This window comes from Strix aluco, chromosome 4 (assembly GCF_031877795.1).
Source record: "Strix aluco isolate bStrAlu1 chromosome 4, bStrAlu1.hap1, whole genome shotgun sequence".
NCBI lineage: Eukaryota > Metazoa > Chordata > Aves > Strigiformes > Strigidae > Strix > Strix aluco.
The window spans coordinates 77892708-77911863 of NC_133934.1; the positions used below are offsets into that span (position 1 = coordinate 77892708).

The 19156-nt window shown below is 39.3% G+C and overlaps 1 protein-coding gene across 7 annotated transcripts in view; it reads right to left on the reverse strand.

The window, feature by feature from the left end:
* The window catches only part of ELF2 (E74 like ETS transcription factor 2), a 38933-nt gene that overhangs the window by 17567 nt on the left and 2210 nt on the right, over positions 1–19156 (reverse strand). For 2 of the 7 annotated variants that reach the window (XM_074823674.1, XM_074823672.1), the window contains exons 2-3: positions 13380–13575; positions 12242–12407 (exon numbers count right to left, since the gene is read on the reverse strand). The exons of 1 other annotated variant lie outside the window; for it this stretch is intronic. In XM_074823674.1, the coding sequence (XP_074679775.1) occupies positions 12242–12407; positions 13380–13451 (238 nt within the window). In that variant the 5' untranslated portion in view covers positions 13452–13575. Of the gene's footprint in view, positions 1–174; positions 328–2395; positions 3037–12241; positions 12408–13379; positions 13576–15715; positions 15773–19156 lie in introns of those variants that run through there. 4 more of the 7 variants (XM_074823676.1, XM_074823675.1, XM_074823673.1 and 1 more) reach the window with 3 other exon arrangements.

Genomic DNA, 19156 nt, shown 5'->3' on the forward strand with positions numbered 1-19156 from the left:
CGGGCCGGCCGCTACCAAGGTGATCACTTCCTGATTGCCCTCCATTGCTTCCCCGCCCGCCGCCGGAGCGCGGCGTGCGCCGCGACTTCCCTCCCTACCCCCCCGCCTCCACCACCCCCGCAGCGCTCCCCGCTCCCGCCGGCCCGACGCTCCCGCCGGTGCGGCGTGGCTTACCGGCCCGGATGAGGAGGTCGAGCTGGTTCGTGGGCCCCTCATGCAGGGACGTCGCCATGTTTACGCTTGCCGGAGCAGCTTCGCATTGACCGGCGGGCGGGCGCGCGCCCGGGCACGCGCGGGGGCCCGGCGGCGAGGGCGGCGGGGCGCGCTCCGGCGGGGCGGCGCGGGCACCGCCACGGCGCGGCAGCGGGAGCGCTTCCTGCGGGGCGGCGCGGCGCACGCGATCCTTCCGCCGCCGGCCTCAGACAGGAAGTGCCGCGCCGGCACTCGCCGCCGCCGCAGCGCGGGGCCGCCCGCGGGCGGGGGAAGCCGCCGGGGCGCAGGTAGGTGGGGGCGCAGGCAGCGCCTCCCCGGCTCCTCGCACGGCGCGGCCCGAGAGGCGACCGGAGCCGCAGGCAGCGGCGGCAGGCGGGGAGGCGCGCAGAGCCCAGCGCTGCCCGTCCCCGAGCGGGGACCGCCGCCGTCCCCGAGAGGGGACCGCCGCCTTCCCCGCCATCGCCCAGCTGCCACCGGCCGCCTGCACCTCCGTGCCCCGATGGCGCTCCCCGAGCACCGATACGGCCCCTCTGAGGGCAGCGTTTCTCTCGGGAACAGCCTGAGGGTCCGCAGCGAGACGAGCATTAACGCGTTTACAAGTTTTCTCCCTGGCAAATTCCCGGGCGACCTACTCCAGTAATATTTTGCCAGAAAACTTCGCTTTCTTAAATGCAATAATCCACCTCGTCTCCTTGACAGTAGTAGGGCTGACTTTAGGAGCCCTTTCCAGATAGCCCGAGGGCCCATCCTTCATCCACTCTAACCTCTGAGCAGATTTGTGGGAGAAAAAAAAAAAAGTTGCATTGCTTTCTTAATTAAAAAAAACCACCACGACCACTTTTTCGGGTTGTGTCCTCTCTCATCAGAAGAACAACCTGCTTTCGTAACACCCCAGCCCTCCCCGCCAGACCCCCAGCGCACTCCAGCCAGACAGAAGCAACAGCCAGGAGAAGGCGTTTGCCAAGCTTTCCGGCTGGGTCTCCGCACTGCTGCTTCTCGGGGTGAAACTTCAGAGCTGCACACAAAGAGGAGCTATGCCGAGAAAAGCAAAGCATGTCCCACGCATGGAGATCCTAAGGGTGTAGGAACTCCTTCTGCCACGCCACGGACACCTGCCAAGACCTGTGTCGTTAAGCCAGTACTGGAAGGATCAAGCACCCAGTTGTTGGCCAAAAGAGACTTCCCTGTACAGGACAGCCTCACAGCTCCCTCAGGCAAAGGCGAGGGCACCAGCCCCATCAATCTCACAACCAGGAATCTCTCTCCCCCTCTCAAATTTTAGTAGTCCTAGGATCTAGATCACAAGCAAGAGTTTAAGAGCGTATTTCCCCAGCACAGAAATCACAGCACAGTACCCAGCATAAATCACCTCCAACTGGTAAATTCAGTACCTCAAATTTTTGACAGATCACACTCCTATTACAACTCTCAAGGCTTTTTGGGAATACAATTTTCTGACCACATTTATATACTCAAAATTCAGGCATTTTGTAGACTTCGCTCATCTATTCCTGGCTGTAAGGAATTCAATTTGTTCATCATCTCATCAGCTAATGAACAAGACCTGCAAGCGAAATCGTTCATTCTCACACTTCAAGCCATGATATCTAAGGGTAGCTCTGTGCTAAAGTTCTGCCAGCTGAGCTCTTTCCAGCCAGAAGCATGGACAAAAAAGGCACTCTCTAGCCGGCTGTGACGGCTAAAAGCTCTCATGCAGATACAGCTTTGCCAACAGCAGAGTGCTCCTGTCAGCTTGTGTTATTCAGAGAGGTGGAATAGCGGCGTTAACAAGAATTCCTTCTGTCAGCATATTCCCACTAGGGGACTCTGCTGTATTCTCCAGCAGAAATTTTTCTAGTGGAGACAAGCCCAAGGACAAGTAAAGGCATTTTAAGTAGGTACACACTTAAATGTGCAATAAAACTTGATAGCCCTTCATTAAAACATCCTCAAATTGAAGTGGAAACCTCATGCAGTGTAGTTTAGCAACACCGAAGATTCAGCTTACATAACGAGTACGAAAATAACCGTGTGCTCACATCACTGTGTCCTGCGTACTGCTGTTTAAAATTATCATTTACCACACTTCTCTTCAGCAGTTCGGTCCGCAGCAATAAAATACAGTTAAAAACAGTTTGTCAGTTTAGATCCAGATCAAAAGGTGCACCGAGACACTAAATACCTTTGAAGATCCAGACCTGTGTCAGCAGGAGTTCACACTTACATACTTTGGAGAAGATGCATTCATAGTTTGTTGCTTACTGTTTGCTATGTAATTCAGTGAGGATTGTTTACTGATTGCAACTTCCAGTCACCAACTGAAGTGCTTGACTCACATCCAAGTTGTTCCCTCTACCCCCTACGGGTAGAATGAAGTTTTGCCTAAAATATGTGGACTCCTTGAATAAGTGCATTCAAGTAGTCTGCGTGTGTAATTTTTGACAAACACCATGTGTCCAAAATGAATTAAAAAAAGAGTATAAAACATCAAGCTCTGGGTTTAATACCAGTTTTCTAAGCAGCATTTATTTACTACTGTGAGCACAGACTTGGCAGTGTTTGCCAATTCACATGAAATGGACTCCAACAGCTGCACACATTATTCTGATTCTTTGCTCTCTCTGATCATACATAGAGAGTATCACTGGATGCCCAAGGGATTCCAGTCAGTTGAAAAAAGTCCAAGTCCATGCACTTTCAAGATTATAATGTAAGCAACTACAATAAAGCCATGAAGTGATCATTTCGACCTGTGCCCAACTTATTTATACAAGTATAGTATTAAAGCATAACATTGTCTTTAAAGAGGAATGCGATTTTCCCCCAAAGTTCTGCAGTTCCATCTGTTTAAACTATATGATTTCCAGTATTTTATGCTGAACACTAATTGATTTGTCACACTAATAAAATCTCACTATTTCAGGGAAAAAAGTTAGTCAATAGGGAAATAGTAAACACGCACTTAACTTCTAAATCTCTTTTAAAGTCTCCTTTCTAGGCAGAAGGCTAACAGAGGGCTACAAAATCTACTCAAGAGAGTAGTGGGTGGCCCAATGAGGCAAGAAATATTTACTGTAATGTAACAGGACCACATAAAATTGCTGATTAACTTACACTTCTCTGGCAAATATATAGAAACAGATCCCTGAACAGCATCATTCCTTGTCAGACAGAAATTTTGTTTGTTTGTGGTTTTTTTACTGTTAAGAGTAGAGAGACTAAGCTTTACTGTAATTTTTTAAATTCAAGACAGCCAGGTAGACCTACATGCTCACTACATGCTACATCTACCAACTGCCAGAAAAAAACAAACACTACCAACAACACAAAAAGATAACGTGTTCTAATATCCAGGAGGTAAGTAATTTCAAGACAATAACAAGTAATTGCATTTTTAGCTGACAGCATCTCCATCCCTGGGCATCCCTGAGTCTTTGGCAGATAAGGAACTTTGACAACAGGAACACCCAAGTGAATTGTATCCCCCTGCTTGTATAAACACATAAGTAAAGTATCAAATCATGCTTTCTTGTTAAGGGATATGGAATTTTCTTCACATTAAAGGAAATAAGCTTCATTTCTTCTTTGCAATATGCACCAGTTAAACTTCATCCTGATTATTTTGAAGAAGTGAAAGACAACTCAAGAGAAGCAGCTGGATGTGATCAGTTGCATGCAAGACAGTGGATGCAGAAATTCAAAATATGAAGAACTGGAAGGTTCCAGCAGATTTGCAGAAGTGGATGGGAGTGGGATCATCCATTATCTTAAGCATTTCCTTGAAAAGTCCTCAAAACTAATACAGCATTCAGTGGCTACAGAGGAATCAGTCTCCTCTCCCATAGTCTCCTATGCAAAGTTGCCTTTCCCACAATTCACCGGTAATAGACTAATTTCTCTTGGAAAACTATTTCACAAGCTTTGTAACTTGAAGCACTCAAAGTATAACCTTCCAATGGCACCTTTTTCCTTCACTGACAGCAACTGATGAACCAGAAAGGAAAAAAAACACGCATTTAATTACTTTTAGCCACAGAGGATTCCAGTTGTATTCTAGTATGACAAAGTTATCCTGGGAAAATGCAATTATCGTAAAGCAGTAACTTCTTACAGAGGTGATTTGTTTGACTTTAAGTAAGTAGTCAAGGCTAGATGGCCATCTGCCTGAGGGTAGTATTTGCAGTCTACATGAGAAATTGCAAATGATAAGAGTAACAATACTGAAATGCCAACCAAGCTAAAAAGCTTCAAGTAACTTCAGAAGTCCAGGCATGTCCTGTCCCGAGTGCCAAAACCGCCTGCAGATTTTAAATAGTTACAGAAAGGTCAGTTTTGCCCAGGATCCTGAAGAAATTCACATCTAAATTACAGAAGTAGTTACTGTCCTCAACAGCAGGCTATCAAACTGTTGATAATTATTATTGCATTGCAAGGGTAACGATACAAAAAAACATTTTTAACAGATTCCAGAAACATGCAAGAAGATGCAACAGTCTCCTTTATCAGCACATCAGCAAAATCATTACCATCCACCGTGGATTCCACAGTAGAAAACTGCAAAAGTAATAGCAAAATAACCACAAAGTGTCCTGGAGGGAACCAGGGAAATACTGAGGAAAGGGGTCAGTGACCATGCCAAGCTTATCTTCTTGACTACACCACATGAAGTTTAATAATACCAAAGCCACAAGTCTGTCACAGCCTGCACCTCTAAGTGGACTCAGGATCCTGGTGTCACTATTCATATGGCAATTAGCGATTCCACATAGAAAAGCAAATGTATTCTCAGGATTTGATACTACCTTTGACAAACAGGAAAAGATTACTCAAAATAGCAAGTGTCTACATTCCAGCATTATTACTTGCGAATGCAGAATAAGAAAAACTTGGCTGTCTCAAAAAAAAAAAAAGTGATATATGCATTTCCCTCCCTGCCTTATAATGAAATTCTGTAATTTCAAGGCAGTCTAGCAAACAACTATAAATCAAATATTTGCATAGCACCTTACAAGTTTTTACGAAACTGACAGTATTTGAGATTGGTGATAGGCTGGGATATGACCTATGCCACCATTGAGCACTTTCTCTGTTCAAGACCTAGCATTTACAATTCCTTAAGACTTCTCCGATAACAACAAATGTCTATTCTATATGCCCACTGAATCTTTATAAGGACTAAATGTGCTGCTCAAGCATATATGGATTTACTGTGATCCTAGAACTTGCTGTCAACTAGAATCTCCCTTTTAATATGCAGATCACATTTAAAAATTATTACTTTCAAGTTCGTCACTATATTTTTGATCAATAAAGAGTCTCGTGCAGTCATACCACAATGGTTTTGGCATGCCATACTGCATTCTAATTTCAAGGCACAAACCACAAAATTTTCCCACTTACATTAGTAAAATGCCGTGGCTGAGTCTTCATAGTTAACATCCTACAGATTCTCGCTCCCAGATGCAACTGGAGTTGTGAGTTTAGAGAAGAGTGCATCTGTACATCTGAAGTCCAACCCATAATGCCCCACACTAGCAAACCATTCAATTAGCCTCACATCAGCCTCAGAAAATAAAAATTATGCCAAAAATGTATAGTTAAATTAGGTTTTACTACAAAATACTTAGTCTTGCAGTGTTCCTTCAGTATGAATGGAGCACTGAATGCAGCAAGGCAGAAACCTGGAATCCAGAAAGAACTGGACACCACAACCAGGCTGTTACTGTTACGTAAGAATACAATCATCTATAGAGCAGCTGTGCAGCTCTTGGCATTAACTTCTCAGTAAAGGAAACACCAGCCAAGATGACATAAAATTTAAGTTGCAGTTGAATTTTGTTTCTGAAATAAGAATGTTACTGAGAACAGATGTATACGCCCTTGGTGTAACTGCTCTAAGCGCTATACAATAGCACATGCAATGGGAGGGGGATCATTTTGTTTCACTGTCATCAATATTTAACTAGAAAAATGCAACCGATTTCTTGGCAGTGAACTCACACCAATGTAGCAGCAGCATGCTGTCAAAAACAAAATTAGCTCACATTCAAAGGATAAATTCTTAACTCTTAATGTATTGCAGACACCTAATTCTTATAGAGCAAGTACTGCATGCAAAGTTTTATCTTGCTTTTATCTAGCTAACGGGCCTCATCTTAGCTCTATGACGAAGGCAGTACTAACTTATGTGAGAGTTTAATCAGGTTGTTAGAATGTCCAAACTCTTGTCTGTAGTCAGCACAGTCTTCTAAAGCAAAATGCTCTCCACTTTTAAAATTCTCATCAAGCTATCAGTGTAAGGAAATGAAGTTCAACCAGCAGGATGTCAGCACTACCAAAACGTACACCAGATGTTTGTGTTAACTCATTTCTTGTAAGTTTAATCAAATAATGTCTGGACAGAATGAATGATAACATTGTTTTGCTTATCCCTTATATACACATGCCATAATCAAAGGTAAGATTCTAACCAGATCTAATACTGAGTTCTTAGTATATGATATTTAACAACTGATGAGAACTCACCTAAGATAAACAAAAGAGTTCACAGGCTCAAATTCACATAAAAGAAATCAGAAGGAAGCAGTTTTAATCATAATGAGAGAAGACATATAGGGGCAGAAAGAACAGGTAATAACTAAGGACTTCACATAGATATATGCTGTTATCACAGGGGGAACTAGCTTCATAAGTAGTGAGCCAAAATTTCCACCATAAAAGAAAAGTTGCCTTAAAGTATGTGTATTATTCATGCACTTGTTTAAACTAGGGGAGGAGTTAAGCCTAAACTCACTATTTATTCAACTGCCTCCCTCCTTAAGGATGGCTATCAATTTACATGATAGCTTCAACTGAACTTCCTGGGGGAAAAAAGAAAATTAAGGTTACAGACAAACATACCATCGTTGTTGTCTTTGTAGCTCAATATTTTTCCATCAGATCATAATCCTGGAGGGGCTGATTTTCAGACCCCTATGTTTTCATACAGATCTTCTACCCCCCCGTGGCAATAACAGTTTTAGAATTAAAGCAGACTTTCAGCTTGCACCACAGGGAGAATTTCTGATGGAACATCCAATTAAAAAAAATGTGGTGACAGTTCACAAGTCAAGTGATACCTCAAAGCAGTAGCTTTGTTTCCTCTTTAAAGTTGTGAGAAAAAAAAAAAATCCCAAACCTTGTACTTGCCGCTTTGATGATCAATAAAAAAACAAAGGGAAAAATACTATTGATACAAGAAGTAAGGTTCACTGAACCAATTAAATCAGAGTCTATATTGGCAGTATGATTTTGGTATACCTCTCACAGGGATCAAGCTTTACTGCACTTAGAGCAACATCTGCTTAATAGCTGCCTACTGTTCAACAAGACTTGTAAACAACAAATAACACTGGTTTTGCAAATTCATCGTGAGATAACAAAGAAGAAAAGTAGTACCAGCGCAGGCATAAGATCAGTACGAAGGGAGTTGAGAAAGTACCAACGAATTTTAATGACTATGTTCCAGATAACTTGGCTTTTTTAAAACAGCATTTTCCTACTTAAATAGTAATCTATTTTATTTGTCTAAAAGACTTGGGCATCATCCATGTATAAGATCTGAAGATCACGACTGTGGTACCTTCAGCACCACACATATGGTAAATCCAAATATTAGATTACCCCATTAACACACATCCACATCATGGGTTCTGTGTCATGACAGGCAAAGAGAACTATAGCAACTGCTAATTTCAGAGTGACTGCTTCTTTCAAGACAGCAGCTTCTGCTGTTATGTAAACTACAAAGGTTTTGCTGAATAAATCCTAAAATTGAGTGCTAATTACTTTAAGGACAGATGACCACTCAGGAAAGCCAGCAAAATTTGGATGCTATTAAAAAATTGTTAATAAGGCTGTCTTGTTTATGATACAAACACTTTCACTGTTACAGTAAAAAAAATAAAGACTAACTTAGTCCCCCGTAGTCTAAAGGTACCACTCCTAAGAATGATATCATACACATAGGAGAAGAAATTTAAACACTATGCCAATCTAAAGCTTATACTTTCTCTTTCAAACACTACAAAAGGCACTCACTACTTCCACTGAGAATGTCATAAGGTCACCTTAAAAGACCAAAAATTCTACATTTTCTTTTTCCTAGAAAACTCCTTTGCCAAGATTTTTTTCTATTCTAAGGAGACAGGCAGTTTTTTCTGGAATAAGACAAAAAAACATAACTTGAACTATTAAGTCTTTCTTGTTTGTTAAAAGACTCTTTGGTTTTACTTTTATAGTTAATGGATTAATTTTATAGTTAAAGGATTAATTATACTTTATGATCCTTGATTAATGAATCAAGCTAGACTAGTGGGAAACAGGGTGGAAGGAGTCTGGCAGGCAAAACTCCATACTCCACCAGAATTAACTAAAAATTCATCAGTATTTATAGATATGATTATTTATAATCGTTATATAGCATATTTTATTTGAATTGTGGTTTTATAAATGCAAGAAGTTTTTTAATACAAAACAACATTATGGGTCCTGATTCTGCCCTTGGATCAGCACTGACAGTCCTTATAGTCCACAGAGTCTCAAATCCAATCACAGAACAGCAAACCACAACCAGAACCATTCCATGCACAGCACAGATCATCTTTTCAGCATCCTAAGTAAATTTGACCGCATCAGCTACCCCACTACATTTATCACAAAGGGTACTGACCCCTATCTCTGAAGGCTAGAATAATGTTACATTTTACCAAATAACGCAGCTTTAGATTAACTGCAAAGTAGCTCAAGGCTCTCAGAATACATTATGTTGTAACACTGTAAAGTATGTATATCAGGAGTCACTGGAATTGCCAATGGACTGTCACAGGGGAAAAAAAAAAAAACAACAAAACAGTATTAGGCCCATGGCCAACACTAGAGATACTGACAACTGGGTGTGTGCTATGTTATGTGGATATGTATCATTGCAAATACTGCCAAGGCTTCTTTTAAGATTTTTTTTTTTTTAGTATTTCCTGTGCTGCCTGTAGAGTCTAGAAACACAAAAAGTATTAAATCTACTCATTCTTGGTGCAACAACATTTATCAATGTGAATTTTTTTGTAGCAATTAGTTCTGACATTTATGAAGTAGAACCAATTGAGACATTTAGCAACAATGGATATTTCTTCTAAGATGCACAGAAATCAAACTGTTGTCCCTATCTAAATTAGGATCATTAGCATAACAAAGGTATATACTTCATAAAATTAGCATCTTAAAATGCTAAATAAACACTAAAATTAAAACAAACACTATTATACCTTGTTTACTTGTTTCTGCCCTAGCCTGCTTTCTCATTAACATTTATTATGGCATCTTTTACAACCTCTCCGACCTCAAGTTGCTTCCTACCCACAGACCAGTATCTCTTCCCTTCCCCTACAAAAATAAAAATTAAAAAACGCACTTAGATTCACACTTCTGCAACTCATGCTAATAATGGCGCATCACCAAAACAAAGGTTTGTTAGGGTCTTTATACCTTCTCTCTACCCATCTTACTTCTCTGTATGAGCAATGAATTCCGAAAGGCTCTTGGCTGTACCAAAACGTGTCAGTCAAAACACATTCCCCAGAGGACTGCCTCCCTCAGAACAGTCTAAACCAAGCACTTTTTATCAACACCAGATACAAGTTCTGTGCAAGAACTATTACTTGCTGTCACACAGAATCACACCATGAAAACTGCACTGGATTAACGGTGTATATACTATACAATTAATAATGAAAAGTTTGAGTATGGGAACGGTCTCCCCAAAGACGTCTTGGAATCATAAACTATAACATTCATTAATAGTTTTTCAAAATCTTCATTAGATTTTAATTTCTCCTCTACACTACTATAAATTGCTTTTAGCACACATTACCTTTCATTTTTATATCAAAACTATTAAAACAAAGTTTTAAATATCTGAACTGCTTTTAATGTTAGTATGTTATTATTCTAAATTTTAAAGGACATATTAATGTTAAAGTTATTATGAAATTAAAAAAAACCACCACCAAACTATCTGCAGTCAAGACACATCCCTTAACATCTCCAACTACAAACTCACCAAATTATCATATCAAGTGCCCTATAAATTTTAAGACTGTACTTTCAAATATCAAGACTTGGAAGCTGCCACATGTCTCTTTCTTTGAAAAGTAGCTTAACCAAAAGAAAAAAAATTCCTACAGAAGAGCTTCAAGTTTTTAATTGTCATTTCCACCAATTTATTTTGGATGGAAAATACTTAAAAACATACAGAGTTCATTCACAGTAGCTCTTTATCCTAAAATAACTGTTCTGTTAGCCATTAATCTACCAATATCTTACAAGAAGCAGCATATTTAATGTTTAAAAACCAACACTTCTGAATGCAGAAGCCTTCAAAGTAGAAACCCTTAGAGGTTTTCAAATACAAGTTTAATTTATAAAACTCAACTTCTTGGGAAGAACACCCTAATTTCTCACTTATCTTAATCTTAAAAGTTTTGTTACCATAGTCAAAAAATATTTTTTTTCCTATCTTTTCTTTACATGAATTTGTTTAACTTGTAATTAGCATATTTAATTCAAAACACATTTGAGTAAACTGGAATTGTAAGTATTCTCCCAAAACCCGAACCATTAGTTCATGCACATCTTATGAAGCTGATGCATGTGATTTTTGATGCAGCGCTAATATCCAGATTCAGAAAGATGTGTGAGCAATTGCGTCCACTGTTTGCAAAGAAATTTGAACTGAAACCTAGCTAATCTGATGGGAATGCACATGTATTTACTGGGCTGCAATGTTAAGCAGCTGAGAGAAGAGTCGGCTTTGTTTTGCTTGCCTGACATCATGAATTCAAACTCCAACTCTAAATTAGGCAGCCCAAGGATAGAACCATATGCTCTCCACGCTCTAGTCTCACCAGTCCAGTACAGAGTGCCCAAGAGGGCCTGTCCTCCTTTTGGTTGAAGTTCTATGCAGTCCCTACCCCAGCACTCATCAGGCTCTTGGCTGAGCCATGTCAGCATGCCAATCCAGCAGAAAGTTAATTGAACAAAACCACACAACAGTCGAGGGTTTCCCTGCTATTATTTTCTTGCAAAATCAGCATGTTGAAATGGCTAAAAAAGGTTCAACAAGTATGAGAAGTAGCACAAGAAAACAAGCAAGAGGGACAACAGAAATTGCAGCACAGCAGCAGCCCGGCAGTCAGATGTAATTAGGCTCCCATAGGAGCACAACTTTTACTCCTTCAGACAGTTTAAACAGACTTTGGTCCCTCTCAAAAAGTTCAAAGCTGCTGCTTGGGCTCTTCAGAGAGAGGCGTACAGAAAGATACATGCTTATGGCTAAACAGGTCAGCTGCTTTAACGCCAAAGCTCCGCTCCTTCCTTCCTTCCTTCCTTCGGAACTTGTTGTTTTATCATACAGCTGAGTTAATTTCAATCTATTAGGCTTTTTGCCCATAAAAGGACAGTCTAATGCCATTGCCCCCAGCCACGCACTGCTGCCATGAAACCAGCAATAAAACCGCTCTTGAACCAAAAAGGCAGAATAGCAAGGGACAGACGATAGAGCTCGTGGGAAGGGGGAAGAGCTGGAAGATAGATAGGGTAGAGCCACGCAGTCCATATTGCCATCTGCCCTGCAGTTATTTGGCTCAGACATTGTAAAACTAAATTCTAACCAGCTTCCTGGCTCAGCTGATTTTTAAAAACTCCAAGTTTAGTTTCTAGTTAACTCCCTACACAAATAGGTAACAAAGACATCAGTGAAGACCTGCCTGCTCATGAGGACACACAGTGTTACAATGCAGCACCCTGAACCTAAGGTGACATTTTTACCGCCCAAGTCCCACTCCTGTCACCAGCAAAGCTAAGTAAAACTACATTTAGAAGGAAGAGATGTAAACTCAGGTCAGGATCTCCATCCTGTGGGTAAACACAAAGTCACATTCCTCAGGAACTTCTAAAAGTACAAAAATCTCATAAAAAGATAAATTAAGTCTACCTGTTTCCACAGTTTCAGTCTCAATTTCTTGTTCCTCTGCTACATCTTGCATCAGGTATGTCTCGTCATCATAAACCAGGACCTGAGCAGCATAACCCTGTTCTAGTCTGGCACTAGGAACTGGCTCCACAATCACTGCTGGGAATTCAGAGACTGGCTCATTTTCCTATAGAAAAAAACAAACAAACACACACAACACTCCAAATACTGCACCGCTGAATTCTACATCAATATTTTCCTCTTATGCTCTTACATATTTTATGGAATAGAGATCATAATTTTAAAGATTTTTAAAGGAAATTTTCTTCTAAAGCAACAGAATAATAGTTAAAAAAAAAAGATAGCTTATCATCCACCAAAGGGTCCTTCCTGAATCTCAAAGATATTTTCCTGGCTTTAAGCACTTAAAATTTAAAGTATCAGACAGCTTTAAGATATTGGAAAGAGCACACTTTCTAATTAAGACATTCAGCTGTGGAAAGTGTTTCTTCTCCCTCTACTCCACGAAAAGGCTTTGCGTGTGTACTGCAACATACCTACATCTGACCTGTATCTTATGAACACTCATGTTTTGGATTAAGTACGTAAGCTATCACAAAAGAACTGACTACTTCAAAGCCCATATGCCTATCTCTACTTATTTAAGGATCAAAATGTCTGTAACAGCATATTTAATCTGTTAAAGTGTTACAGAAGTGGAACCCTGCCAGATTTAACTTACTACAAGCTATGGGATAGAAGAATATATTCATTATTTGCTGGTAAGAATGCAAAATACGAGCAAAAACGTTGCATTGGCCAGCTCTGAAAAGGGTCCTTGCATTGTTCTGCTCATCTTGTTCTACACTTTTAAGACACATCTGAGATCTTTAAAGAGATGCTTATTATAGAATACAATTTTGTAAAACCAGTCTACGGTTGTACTGCAGGCTCCAAAACTTACTGCTTCCACTTCTCTGTGATAATAAAATCTTCTAATAAAAGATATTTGAAAAATGGGCTGCTCTCGTGCTCCTCACACAACAATCTCTAAACTACTTCACTTGCTTTCACAGCAAGTTTACACTGAATTTTTCTTTCAAATTAAGATAAAAGGTGTAAAGTTTGTTAGTAAATAAATGCTATTTATTTTTCTAACCTCTTGATCTTTTATTCCACTGCTGTCAAACTCCAGGCCAGGGCCTCCAGTGTCAACCACTGCTGATGTCATGGTGCATCCCTTGAAGATGCTTTGAGAGTTGTTATCTATCTCGAAGACAGTAATGCTGATAGCCTGAGGTTATCAAAGGCTTAAATTCACAATCCACTTCTGTTAAACAGCTAGGCAGAGGCAGCTGAAACACAAAATAATTTTAAGTTATTTGCATAGTTCATACTCAAAAGTCTTCCAAATTTTATGAAAGCCATTGCATGCTACATACCTACTTCAAAAGAGGGCATCAGTGAACACAACAGATGTGACAATGTGCTGACCTTGCTAAAGTTAACACTGAATACTGCCATACAACACAAGTTTCACGCTAACTTTTAATACTAACATAATACAATTTCAGTTTGGTTCTTTGCAATTTGCTAAATTTCACAAAATTTTAAAAACAAGTAATATCCTTAGATATCTTCCATCAGCCAAAACCATTAATTTCTCCCTGAGGTCAAGTATCAACTAATTTTTTGAGGCATACACACGTTTGAGTTAGTGTAGCTTTTCTAAAGGTACTGTTCTCCTATTAAATTAGGAGATTTTTTTTTAAATTTCATTTTCTTCTTTGTTCTACTAGATTCACAGTCGTTGCATAACTAGCTTCATAAAGCTTTCAAACATACAGCCTTTTTAAAACAATGCATATATAATACACACCTCATAAATACATACTTAACTTCTAATCTACAGTTTTCTTTGAAATAAAGTTTTGTAGCAGTTCCTCTTTTTTTCCTAAAGAAGAAATTCATATTCCACATGATAATGCTTTAATTTGGATATACCATGGACTCATTGAACTTACAAAGATATATAACCTCCATCTTTGCGAATTTCTTTAAAAGTAGATTAACAGCAGTGCTTTGTTTCTAAACAACTGCTATTTATTTATTCTGAATAAATATTATTACTCATATCCTGTCTTTGGAAGGGACAAATAATCTGTGTTCATAAACCCTGGGCTGTGAGGAGCAGTTTACTACTTCAAGATGCAAACTAAGAAGTTTGGCTTCTTAGTTGTACAACAGAAAGCACATACTCCACGTGAGACGCAAGAACCCAATCTGATATCAATTACCCTTGCGAGTAACTCCACTGAGATCAATGCTTTATAACAGAAGCCAGAATTTAGCCCAACTTTTTTAATAAAATCCGGCCATTTAGAAAGCTAACACAATCACCGAGATCTGCAAGAAAATGGGATCTTCCAACATATACTGAAGAAAAAAATTAATAATTAATACTCCAATGGCTAAACTCAATAAGCCTGCTTTTCAATAGCAGGCAGCCAGTTTAAACTAAATTAATCTTGCACATATAGGGAAAAACTAGCTCAGATTTATGCAGAGTAACTGCCTTCCTATGGGCATCAAAATCTTTACAGGCACAATAGCTTAGGTATACTAGTAGAAATCACAATTACTGATCTCCCCAACTTGATATCAACTAAGCAAGAAAGTCAACAAAAAATACTATTCAAAAACTTTTTTAAAAGTTTCATTTATCAAGATACCAAGAATCCTTCACCAAGCCATAAAAATATGCTCAGAAAGGCATCATTTATGCTGCCGTGCCAACTTAGCACAAAAAAGTCAGTAGCCACAGGGTGGATGGCAGGTTACTACAAAAACATATCAAACAAACAAAAAACCCCCACACCAAACAATAAAAAACTCAAACAAAATAACAACGCAACAGAATAAGGTATTCATATTTTTCATCCTTACATACAAAAAGGAGAATAAATTCTGATAGCAGCTAAGCAATTAACCCTCATGAAATAAAACTGAAGAACAGGAGATCATCTTAAATCACTGCCACAGTAGCAGCAGAATAAGTGCAAGATATATTCCAAAATAAAGGAAAAAAATATACGCAACTTAGGAAAAAAGACATTTTTTGCTTACATAGGCAGTCAGTTTTACATGAAAAAACATGATTCATACTTAAAAATATTTAATTTGTAATAGCACAAAAAAACCCCACAGTAATACTTTAATTCCACTGTTTCATTTGTAAAGCTTTTGATTATCAGTATTTTCCTTGATGAAAAAGAAAGCAAACAAAATTCAAGCTGGAAAGTCTTTAACAAGCATCCTTGGAGCCATATACACCTGTCACCCTCCAGGCTTTTAGCACAAAAAGGCTACTCCTTACCTGCCTATCAATTATCACGTTACTTCAAAAATCTTTAAATTCAGAAATACGTGAAATAGAAAAAAAGCTGTTTATGAATAAAACAATCAATCAGGAGGAAAAATTTTAAAATCACTTACTGTAGAAAGGCTTTTTCCTCTTCTACAGTTTTCCATCTACATCCATATTAGAAATACTGCCAAGCAATCATAACCCAAAAGAGAAGTCTAAAGAACGGAAATGATATTTTAATTTGGAAGCACAGCCTCCAAACAATTTCAAACATCAGCATTATTCCTGCAGCTCAGACTTCTCTCTCTGTAAGAACATGTAGCACTTCATGTAGTACCTCTGCATAGCTTAAGCATGTCACAAAGCTAATTTGGTTCTCATGCAGTGTATTAATTCAAATAAACAATCATATACTAGACCACGTGCACTGTATATTCATATTTTATGTACTATAATCCCACACAGGTGGCCAAACAGCTGCCAAACTGTAGTAACTGAAAACACTTAATACCATGTACTAGATCACATTATGTAAAAAAACCCTGCTACTTCTCTGTCTCCTAGGTTACAAGAAGTTTAGATGACTTTTGTGCCGATTTATCTCTACATGAATTACCAATTACCTACAGAAGTGAAGATCGGGCAATGCAGAAACTTAAATGATAATCCTCATTTTCCAGTTCCAGCAGAAATTCATAGTGAATAAGAATGTTACAGGGGAATATATACAGAAGAGTGAGATGCATTCATTAAAAGGATGGTATCTTTAGACTGATGGCACAGAACAGTCCAGGCAAGGAATAAATGAAAGACCCAGAGTCTTTACATAACAGGATTTGAACTTCATACTAGGAGACTTGCTATTCAGTAACCTTTTCAAAAACCTGACAGAGCAGGGAAAAAGGCAAGCCCACTGGCCAGCAAGTGGGAAGTTAAAAGAGTTTCAGTGCAGTCTAGTTTAGAAGTTCTAAGATAAAACAAATCCACGAACACACCCCACACACCTAAGCGTACGTTAGATTCCTGCAGACGCACCCCATTTTGAACGAACCAGGTCAGCGTTTGGCCTCTTCCCCTTCTCTAAACAGTATGTCCTTGTGGAAGCCTTTTCCCTTCTCCCTCAGATTTTAGTAGAATGCTGAAGCTACTCCCCATCCTCTCCCTAGCAAGTCACAACTAATTTGACTTCTGTAAAAGACTGCCTAGCGACTTTCAGAAATCACTTCCAAAATTCGTATTTCCCAAGGCTGAGACAAAAAGGCCAAGAGACAATTAGACTCAGATTCTTAAAGTAAGAGATGATTCAGGTTTGTAAGAGGCCAGGTTATCCCCAGCAATACAATTAGCCAGCACGGAAGCTGGTTCAAAGTATGACTTTTTAAATTACCGAACAACATGCAGAAAGATTGAAAATAATAACAAAAAACCCCACAAACCACCCACTACAAACTTGATTCTTCTCTGGAGAGGTACCTACAACAAAGCAAAATATGGAATGACATCATAGGAAAAAAAAAAAAAAAAGGACAAAAACACACCTTAACATTTCCAAGAGAGATGACCAAAACGTTTTGTTACAGATCTGACACCCCCTCCTGTTCTTCCTGGTCATGGAAAATGCAGAGAAAAACTAGTTCTGAACCACTTGGAATATCCCTTACAACAGGGAAAACAGCTTTGCTGCATCATTCTTTATTTTTATACATACCTCATGGGAAAACAAAAATAAGCCTAGGTGCTCCCACCCTCAAAAAAACCAAAACCAAAAGTCCAACAAATCTTGAAGCCACATTCTTTGCCTCAACAGCAAGAAGTTTCTGTCTACCACTACAAAGGCATAACAAAGATTCAAGTTTTTGATACTTTCCACTGGTCAAGAAGATCAGTTACAGCATGCACTTCTTCAGAAGCTACAGAACACTTGTCGTAAAGGCTGCAAAATACCAAACTGTTTATTCAGATATTTAACAGCACATTTACATGGCCTCCATTATGTATCTGAGTGTCTGCCTACAAGAAATCCAAACGGTCCTCTTATGTTTTCAGCAGCTCCCAGAGAAGCTTAAAAACACTTCAAATCACAACCGTGATGAACACGCAGCAGTCCCACAAAACCCACAATCTTAAGTTGATCCCCCTGTGCATAACCACCTATCAAGTTAATAGAGAAGCAAACATGCAACTCAACAGAATTAAAAATGATAATTGAAAAAACAGTGTGGAAAGGACGGCAGAGTGTCACCTCTACCAGGTCAGACTCTAAGTGAAGTTATTTAGGACCGGCTTCAAAACAAAACTCTAAATATAAAACAAACCAATGCTTGAAAAAAGGATGCACACACTCGTACCCACACATGAAAACAAGACAAACACGCAGAAGGCTGGGCAGCAGTGACCAGAGGCAGCTGCTCCCACAGCACCCAGAAGAAACGTAAGTGTACTTGGAACAATGTCCCCCTTTTATTCAGCTGGCATCCCAAATCCTGAGGAGAGATTTATGCGGATACCTACACAGATGCAACCGCAAGAGCAGGACTGCAGCCAGCAGTAGCATCACACACAACTTTTTTCAAAAAGGCCTTCCTTTGATTTAATCAAAAAAAGTTAAGGAAGGCGGCTTGAAAATGAAATTAGTTGCACGTACAGAAATACACCAGCCAAGATCACTGCAGAATCCCATTAACTGTAACAAGGGTTCCTAAGGGTACAAAGGTGGTCTTTCATAGGCAGCACCTCAAATATGCCAGTAAATGTCACTATCACTCCAATACATATAAACCATAGCACACACTGCAAAAAAAAATTTATGTTGACTGAAAGTTGATTTTTTTCAGAAATTTTCCCAGCTAATTTTTACAGCTCTGGCTAACTGATTCACACTGACATTGGTAGAAGAAATGGTGAATTAACTTTTTTTTTTTTTAAACCCAGAACAAGTCTGAAAACTGGAAAATTAAGTTCCTGCAGAAGCTGACAGCAAAAAAAAAATATATATATAAACGTGTAAATAGCTAAAGAATCGGGGCTTATGCTCAAAAAGAGGATACAAAGTAAATCTCTGCATCCCCAACGACAGGGGAACAAAACAGACAATCCATGCAATTTGTAGTACCTTATAAATTACACCAACCACTAAAAGTTATAGAAAAGGAAATTAAAATGAGGAACTGTCATGAATGTAGTCCCAGCCACATCATACTTCAGAAGTTTCCATACAAGGCAATAATTTTATTGCTGAATGCACAGAAATTATTACATTGGATCAAATTAATGACGTACCAAATCCAGTACGGAACTAGAGGAACTCCTTCCATGCATATTTAATTTGATAATCTGACCATCCAGAGTTTGCTCCGAAACCTCAATAGCTAAAGCTGATGAGCCCCAAAACATACAAGCTTAAAAACTACTAACGTTTCGCAAAAAGCTTTGTGGCTTCAGCAGGCTTCTTCTGGACCTTCCCGTATTTCATCCTATTAGCAGGCTCTCTTCCCATTGCTCTCTATTTAAAGATCCCCTGAAACCTTCTCTTCCCTCCGACTGAAGTCTCGTACACTACCCCTAGATTG